The sequence below is a fragment of the Diadema setosum genome, chromosome 9, assembly GCF_964275005.1.
Source record: "Diadema setosum chromosome 9, eeDiaSeto1, whole genome shotgun sequence".
Classification (NCBI taxonomy): Eukaryota; Metazoa; Echinodermata; class Echinoidea; order Diadematoida; family Diadematidae; genus Diadema; species Diadema setosum.
The window spans coordinates 38,433,121-38,442,641 of NC_092693.1; the positions used below are offsets into that span (position 1 = coordinate 38,433,121).

At 40.8% G+C, this 9,521-nt stretch overlaps 1 protein-coding gene across 1 annotated transcript; it reads left to right on the plus strand.

Annotated features, from left to right (window-relative positions):
- Positions 1 to 7,147: 7,147 nt before the first annotated feature.
- On the plus strand, positions 7,148 to 7,720 carry LOC140233379 (uncharacterized). Its single transcript, XM_072313485.1, has one exon. It carries the CDS (start codon positions 7,148 to 7,150, stop codon positions 7,718 to 7,720), a length of 573 nt encoding a protein of 190 aa, XP_072169586.1.
- Positions 7,721 to 9,521: the final 1,801 nt, after the last annotated feature.

A 9,521-nucleotide genomic window follows, 5' to 3' on the forward strand; every position in this document is an offset into this window, starting at 1 on the left:
ACAAGTTTATTTTGTCCGTTTCTTCTTATTCGAATCCACATATTTATGAAGTTCTCCTTTATTACCATTAAGTAAGGGTCATCTGATGATTTTTTTTTTTTGGATTAATTATGTTTATTATCAACCTTTCATCGGAGTGAGATTTTTAATTCTGAGCCTCCGTTAGACGCAATGTTTGTATATGTTCGGGATCGACGCTCCGAACAAGGCAAACACTACTTTCTAGGTCTGATAAGAGCAAAAACAAAAACACAACAAAAATAGCAACAGCAACAAACAAAAATAATACTTATCAATTAATTCGTTTATTTGTTATCATTACCAAGTGGAAATGTGGAACAAAAGGGTTAACCAATATCTAAACGGAGTGCGATACGTTGATGCAATAAGGACTGCAATCGTGAGAGGACGAACATTTATCATTCGAGACGGAAAACACATTATTTTTTATACTGGCGTAAATAATCCGGCATTGTGCATGTAATAAGAAAGGACATCTTTGGTTGCAAATTAAGGAAAATAGCACGTGTTCAGTCATTAAAGGATACCATGAAGGAGCATCATAAACAATGACAAATTGATTACACGAAATAAACGTGATTTTCAAGCGTTTCAGGAAGAGTGGTGTTTGCTCAGGTAATGTTTTTTATTATGTTATGTCATGATTGCGTTGTTACACATAGTCCGCTGTATGCTCCAAAGTGTCCTATTTTTTGAAATACGAATGTCATATGTATTCATTTTGATGAATATTTACATACGTGACATAAACTGGATATCCAGCAGTGAGAGAGAAAATACCCATTTTAACTTTTTCCTTTTTTCTCTACAGTCTACTAAACAAACACATACACACATCCCCCCACACACACATACACATATAAACACACATACAGACATACATAAATATATACACATACATTCCAAAATCTACATTCCATTTTCAGAGCATTTAATCATCTTCTTTGCAAATAAAGATACATGTATTTCTAAAAATCAAAAGAATGTCATGTGCAAGTAGTAACATAAATTCTACACGATACAATAAAGAAAATAATTAATCTGAATTCTTAATCTTCCTTGTCTTTATCATTAATATCTGTGATTATCTTTAAGTTTAGCATACGTAGCATATACAACTACTTTCATATCTCCTTTAGACCTGCATGTAGTATACCAGTGTTACAGTTATGTTTAAGACATTTTTTTTTTTCAACAGAGCAAAACTCCTTACATCGATTACGCGACATTGCCGCTCATTTTCGTGACTTCCTTCAGACATTCAATATATCATTAAAAATGCGATTTTCGAACTTTAAAGGGAGACTATGATTTATGATGGTAAGGTGTGTATCAGTGTCATTTTTACGTAATACGTGTACGCCGTATAGACACGTAAACAATAGGCCTACTCCATGTGCTGAAAAGATGTTAGAAAAGTTTTATCACACGACACTTGTCAACGCCGGCAAATAAGACTACTCTAGCTCTAATGAGGTACACTTGTTACACTAGATACAAACACTTTGAAAAAAAGATAAGTAATATAAATATATATATATATATATATATATATATATATATATATATATATACATATATATATACATATATATATATACTCCTAGATGGGTCATTTGGAAGACATTTCCATTTGTTTTATATGCAAATTTTAAAATACATGTTCAATGGCAATTTACGCAATGGAGACACGAAAATTGTCTCCTTAATGACCAGTTGTCTCCCTAATGAAGACACTTCCCCCCAATATGTCTCCCTAAGGTGCCAACTAGGTAAATACATATATATATATATATATATATATATATATATATATATATATATATATATATATATATATATATATATACATACATATATATACATATATATATATATATATATATATATATATATATATATATATATATATATATATATATATTACTGTTACAGTGTATATGAATATATTTGCTAAGCATCCACGCTGCATACAGAGATAGACACAACTTTCACACTTGGAATAAATTATCATTAAACCTTCATTTACATGTGATAAAAAAACCCCAAAAACAGAAGACACTGACATGACCACATACGACAATATATTCAATGACATACTCTGTGAGGCAACGTGTCTTCCATATAGAGCAATGAATGCATTACAAAAGACAGGGAATATGAGAGTTTTCTATGAAGACATGGTACATAATTGCATTCTAAATGACGTAGTCGATGACTGTATGACATAGTCAGTGATTGTAACCTATGCGACTGGGTTCATGATTAGGCCTATAATGTAACAGAGAAAACCCTCAAGGTCCATGATTACACTCTTAAGAAATGGGATAGAAATCATTTTTCACTGCATCCTTTATGACAGAAGGATCAATAATGACACACTTTCATGTGTGGGCCATCAATTAGGGCATTGTAGAAGAAGGGGAAACCTGACTGCTTTCTATGTGAAAAAGAGTACGTGATTGCACTTTATACAAAGACAGGAGCCGATATGATCACATTCTCCAAGAAAACATCAAGTTACCAGCAAGTTACAATGCATTCATTACAATGCATTCACTACGATAGTCCTATGGGCCATGAGGGCATTCTATTACACGGGGGTCATTATTGAGATGTATGAGAAAAACGTACATGATTGCAAGATATTATAAAAACAGAGGCTAAGTAAGACACACAGTCAAGGCTGCGAACACAAAAATCAAAGAATGTAAAAAACAATGATAATGCCCTCTATGCCAATACACATATTGTGACTGAATTCATATTATAACTGACCAATGTCATAGTCTTATACAGAAGGTAACCTCTTGTTACTAAACGACGATACTGTGTGTTTTGAGGTATTTACGCCAAGTGGAGAACAATACAAAACAAAACAAACCCATGATAGTCTGAGCAAAGGGAATACACTGTTCATATTTCTGGGCAAGTCTTCGTACTACACATACTCTCATAGACAGAAAAAAGAAATAGATCAAAACAGTGTGTTATGCAACTAACACTACACTTCTCTCATTGTCATATAGCAACCATAAAAATTTAGAATACATCTATGGCAGACTACTTTACATAATATACAGTATTCTCGACTGCATACAGCAGTTTCTCTTCGGAGTCTTACAGTACAAATGATACTCAAATCTAAATGTAAAAAAACTAAAAACATAGAGCTTTGTATCAACTGAGAGGTAAGGATTTCTTCTAAAATTCAGGACAGAAGCTATAAGGCAAGCAACAACACTGTGAATACTGTACACTGCAAATATCCGAAAGAACTATATACACCTGTCAGTCTATGTATGCATTTTCACTGAGGTATAAATGTTCAGTTTCAGCAAACATCTCTAATCTTCCATGTAGAGGAGCATACTTCACATACATATCAATAGCACATTCACAGAAACAAGCACAATATCAATCAGATAAAATAAATAAGAAATAACATAGTAACCTTTGCTTTGGGGTTGCTATATCCAAGGCAAGCCACTGTTAACTCAAAGCTTTTAAGAGACATGTACCTGATCAATCCACTCAAGGTGGTATTAAATATTTGCCTCCATTAATCAGAATTAGAACATACTTATGTTGACAAGGATGGCCTCCTTTAGCTCTTGCCTCCATTGCTATCACGCCCACACAGACACTATGCAGAGATTTTGAAGAGACTCTTTCAAGGAAATCATACTGAACAGGTTTAGGGAAGAAGACTTGGAGCACGCACACATGCCTCTGTTGATGGGAAAAACTGTATCCCTGTAAAATCATGTCTTCCTCATTTCCACTCTGTATACTACATGTAATATATTTGTGAATGAAATTTTCCAAACATAGCACAAATATGTGCACTTCTGTGAGAAGTGTACAACTACTTCAAATATTGAACACAGACTGGCTGAATGAGTCACGAATGCTGTAGCGGCAGGAAGTATAATTCCCATCCAACTCGGTTATCAATAGGGGTCCCACCCCTTGGTCACTCTCAAGTAAGGTACCATGTTTAAATAGGTATGGCACCCCCTAAGTCCATTATATAATCCGTCTGAGGAGAAGTGTAACAGTGTGCCACACCAGGGCCCCATCTCATAAAAAAAAAATTGATATGATAGCAACTCTTGCTGGAATGACAATTGTCATAGTAACGACAAGAATCCCGGTTCCTGATTGGCTGTTGCTATTGGAAGTTTTCATTACAGCAAGAGTTGCTCTCCTAACATCTTTTATGAAATGGGGCCCAGGAGTTGGCACATCATTCTTTGTGAGGCAAGGACCACTTGCAACCCAGCAGACAAATGTAGTGAAAAAGTCTGTGAAGTCAAGGATGAATTCGGAAAGCAGTCGTGAACCACGCTCAAGTCACGCTAACGAGAATGCATTACGCTTGTGTGCACGCTCACGCACACACACACATGCCAGCTCGACGCTGCTAAAGAAGAACGCCAAGAAAGATGCTATTAGTAACGAATAGTAAAAAAAAAAAAAAAAGAAAGAAAGAAAAAAAAAGAATTGGTGACTGTGATCATCATTGGGCTCGTCGAGTGGAGTCTATTTGGTGCACACGTGCGTTTGGACTGAACCTTAACCACTTCTGCGTAGAAGGCTCATTTGGGTGCAAGATAACGCTACATAGAATAACTTCACGACTACGAGATGGATGATGCGGCAACTCAATCGCTAAAACAGTCATGGTCAGCACATCAGAGATGGCTGTCGAGGCTATACAAGGAGCTCGAAGTGTTGATGGATGACTTTGGAAATAAATCTGCGGTGAATGAGAAGTACCAGAAGCTGATAGGGGTATTTGCGCAGTATGAAGGAGAGTACTGCCAATATCATGGCACACTGTCTGGAGCTGAAGCAGAAACCGCAGAAGCAAAGATCAGTGCCAGCGTCAACAACAGAGAAGAGTTCAACACTAGGTTACAAGGCTGGCTGGATAAGGTGGCGGGACATCGAAGTGCTGACAAGGATGACAACAGGGCATCAGTCCATTCATCTGAAACATCGTTACGCTTATCAATGTCATCGAGCATCAGGTTGTTGAAGAGGTCGAACTCCAGTTCATCGTCGGCAAGGCTGAGGGAAGCTAGGGCCAAGGCAGCTGTAGTATGTCTGAAAAGAGAGCAGCTTCAGTGAGCTCACCAGCTGAGGGAACAGGAGCTTAAACTTCAGCAAAAGATAGCAGCGATGGAGGCTGACGACATTGAGGCTGCCGAGGTGGAGCTGCAGATACTCGGAAGAGAGTGACGATGACGCACCTCACGTGGACTCAGTACAATTCAAATACGACATGTCTCATAGTAGTGTGATGGATCACAATATGTTGACACTGAACTACAGACAGCCTCAGTCAATTTTATTGGGGCACCTCTCCTATAACTTTATGCAGATCCGTCTCCCACTCGGTCATCCATTATGGTGCTTCGTGTTTGCCCCTTATACCCACTGGATAGCCATAAGAACCCCGCACCATTAATCCAGAAGGGCGCAACCACACACCCAGCACCCCCTCACACATCCAGTCATCATCCAGCTCACCGCACACACACACACCCACACCACCCAATATCCCCCAAGATGACCCCCACTTTTAATGCAAAATGATGTCCTTATCAGAAAGGTTAAGTCGCCCAAGGATGGACAGTTGTATCATCAGATACTCCTCCCTGCGACCCTACAAGATGAGGCCCTTCATCGCTACCATGATTCGGCAGGACATTTTGGTTCCAAGAGGACATATCACATGTTGGCAGACAGAGTTTTCTAGCCCAAGATGGAGCATGATGTGAAAGAGTGGTGCTGCAAATGCAAGAGGTGTACTTTGAGCAAGCCACCAACAAGGAGGCCACAGGTTCCTTTTTCCATTCTTGTGCACCAATGGAGGTTTTGACAGTTGACTTTACCATCTTTGAGCGTTCTCATGATGGCTATGAAAATGTACTTGTAACAGATGTTTTCACAAAGCATACCTGGGCAATACCAACCAAGGACCAATGTGCGGTGACGATTGCAAGGGCTCTGGTGGCACATGTTTTTCTCGCCTACGGATGTCCTTACCGATTGCACTCCGATCAGGGAAGATGCTTCGAGGCCCAGGTAGTGCAGGAACTCTGTGAGCTGTACGGAGTTCAGAAGAATCACACTGTCCTGTACCATCCGGCTGGAAACGGACAGTGTGAACGTTTCAATAGAACTTTGCATAACATGTTGGCCACCCTGCCTGAAGCCCAGAAGCGGAAATGGACCCTGTATCTTGCCTATATTTGCCTACAATAACAGCCTTCATTCAGCAACTGGAGTGGACCCTTTCTTCCTGATGTTTGGGAGAAACACCATGTGGTATTGATCCAAGTGGGGAGACTTGACTTTACAGAACAGTGACTGGTTACGTCAGGAGACATCAAAGTCGGTTGAAAACAGCCCGAGTCATTGCTGCCAGACAGGCAAGAGGAATCATGACTGGGGCCGGGATTGCTCCCATAAATCAAATGTTCCAGGCAATTGATTTGGCTTTAAACATGCCTAAGCCAGAAATAGCAGTGTTTGACGGTAATCCACAGGAGTACTGGGGATTTATCAATCAGTTTGAAACTACTGTAGCATCTAAATGTGTGATGAGAGAGTCAAGTTGACATACATGTATTTGATTCGGTACTGTAGAGGAAGGCCAAGGAGAGTATTGAAAACTGCACTTTCTTGGGTAAGGTAGGCTACCAAAGGGCTTGGGAAATACTTAACAGATCAGTTTGGGCAGCCATACCAAGTGAGCCACGCCCACATGAAAAAGGTGCTGTCTCGCCAACAAATCAGGCCTAATGACAGCAATGCACTGTGGGATTTGGCATGAGACATGAAACGATGTCACATGGTGTTGTCTCAAAGGGGGTATGGGGCGGACATAAAAGCTCAGATAACCTTCTGAGTATCCAGCAGTTGCTTCCGTTACATCTTCAAGCAGAGTGGACAAAGAGGGCACACCCAATAATGTGCAGGGGGGATGTTCCCAACTTTGAAATCATGACTGCATTTATGGAAGAGTCTCCCAAGCTTGCCATCAATATGTTTGGTCAAAATATTGGGAACACAAAATTGTGCGTTTGTCTTGGGGAGGGCTAGATTAGCACCCATGCAGGCGGTTTCAATCCCGAGACTGGAACTGATGGCGGCAGTCCTAGCTGTGACCATGGACCAGTGTATCAAAGGCGAACTTGACATCAAAATTGATGAGACCATGTTCTGGACAGATTCTACAGCAGTGCTCCAGTATATACAGAATGAAAGTAGACGATTCAAAACATTCGTTGCTAACAGAGTTGCTCAGATCTACCATGCATTGACACCTAAGCAATGGAGGCACGTTGATACGAAATCGAGTCTGGCAGATGACGGATCTCGAGGTCTGAAAGCATCAGAGCTTCTCAACAATCAACCTTGGATCACTGGACCTGAATTTCTCATGAAGGAAGATAAATTCTGGACCGCACCTCCAGAAGTGCTACAGCTTGCACAAAATGACCTTCAAGTGCAGAAAGAAATCAGCGTGTTTGCTACTTTACTGAGAGGTAACATGCAAGATCTCCTCAGAAGATATTCTTCGTGGAATAAATTGAAGCGGGTTGTGGTGTGGCTTCTCCGCTTCAAGAGGTGGCTTCTTGCCAAAGCTAAGGGCGAACAGACTGGAAAGCTGATGTCTTCATAGTCAGCAGAAGAGTGCATACAATCTGAGAAAGACATTACCAAAAGTCGTGCAAAGAGGTACGTTCGGTGATTTTCTGGACAGTAAAGAGTTAAAGGGCTGTGCTTTGAAAAAGGTCAATCCAGTCACAGGAGATGGTATTGTTCAAATCGGAGGCAAGCTCGGCAATGCTCCGCTAGATTATTATGCGAAACACCTAATCATCATGCCTCATGAACATCACGTCACAAGACTCCTCATTTTGCACCACCATCATTTGGTAGGACATTCCAGGGCAGGAATGGCATGGTCTTTCCTAAGATCCAGGTACTGGGTGATGAAAGGAGGTGTAGCAGTGAAGAAGGTACATTTTAGTAGGGAAATGTCTTAGGTGCAGAAGAAGAAACGCATCGAAGATGGAACAAATGACGGCAGAGCTTCCATCGCACAGAGTCACACCAGACAAGACTCCCTTTGCATATGTCGGCGTTGACTATTTCGGGTCAATTCTGGTAAAACAAGGCTGTAGCAGGGAGAAAAGGTATGGCTGTTTGTTTACGTGCATAAACACAGAGCTGTTCATATTGAGGCTGCCCTGTGACTTGACACAGACTCTTTCATAAATGCCATACGACGATTGATTGCCAGGAGGGGCAAGCCAGAGAAAATTGCGAATTATAACGTGACAAATTTAAGCGGCGCAGAGCGAGAGTTGCGAGAGAGCCTAGAGTCACTCAATCAGTCTACGGTTAACAACTACCTTCTCGATCAAGGAATAAACTGGACACTCAATACCCCCAATGGCAAGTGACACGGGTGGGGTGTGGGAGAGAATGGTGAGGTCGATTCGAAAGATTCTCGGCAACCTCCTCGGGCAACAGACAATGTCTGGCGAAGTCTTATCTACTGTGGTGGTAGAAGTCGAAGGCATTCTGAATTCACACCCCCTCACTCAATTTAGTATGGATCCGCAGGACAATGAACCCATGACTCTCAATCACTTGTTGTTGATGAGACAGAGTCCTAGTCTTTCGCCTAGCAAGTTTGACACGGGTGATTGTTACGGGAGGCGCAGGTGAAAACAAGTTCAGTACTAGGCGTCGGTCTTCTGGCGGAGACGGCAAGCAGAGTACATGTACTTGCCTTTGCTACAAGAAAGACAAAAATGGCTTACTCCATATACAAATTCGGCTGACTCCACGAAGGAATTTGGCCATAAGGGACTTAGTCCTTCTGGCAGATGACAACGTTCCGAGGGGACAGTGGCCACTTAGAAAGGTAGTCCAGGTGTTTCGAGGAAAGGATGGGTTCACGTCACGCTTACGGCAATGCATCACGCTTGTGTGCACGCTCACGCACACACACACACATGCCAGATTATTTGGGGGCCCTGAATTTTACTTTGCTGTATCCAAAAATTTGTTATAACAGTGTTCATTATAATGGGAGAGTACTGTATATCACTCATAAACCTGTCCACAGCAACAACAACAGGTGGTTCCTCTCAAGTGAAACATAGTGTGAATAACGTGAGCAGGAATGGTCGATTTGAAGGAGTGTCAAGAGAACAGCTTGAATCCAAATCTCCCATTCAGATCACACAGTTAAACCATATCGTTAATTTGCATATCATTTCATCTTAATAGCCCTTGGCTAGAAAGTAAGGAGATTTATAGTGTGAACTACAGTGTATTACTATCTATAAATACACCATGCCCCAGTTCCCTCTTTGCAAATCTATGTGAGATACCATTTTGCCGTGACTAGCTTTGCACAAATTACAAAATCATCTCGCTTGGGTATTCCTTGGCCAAGGAAGTACAGA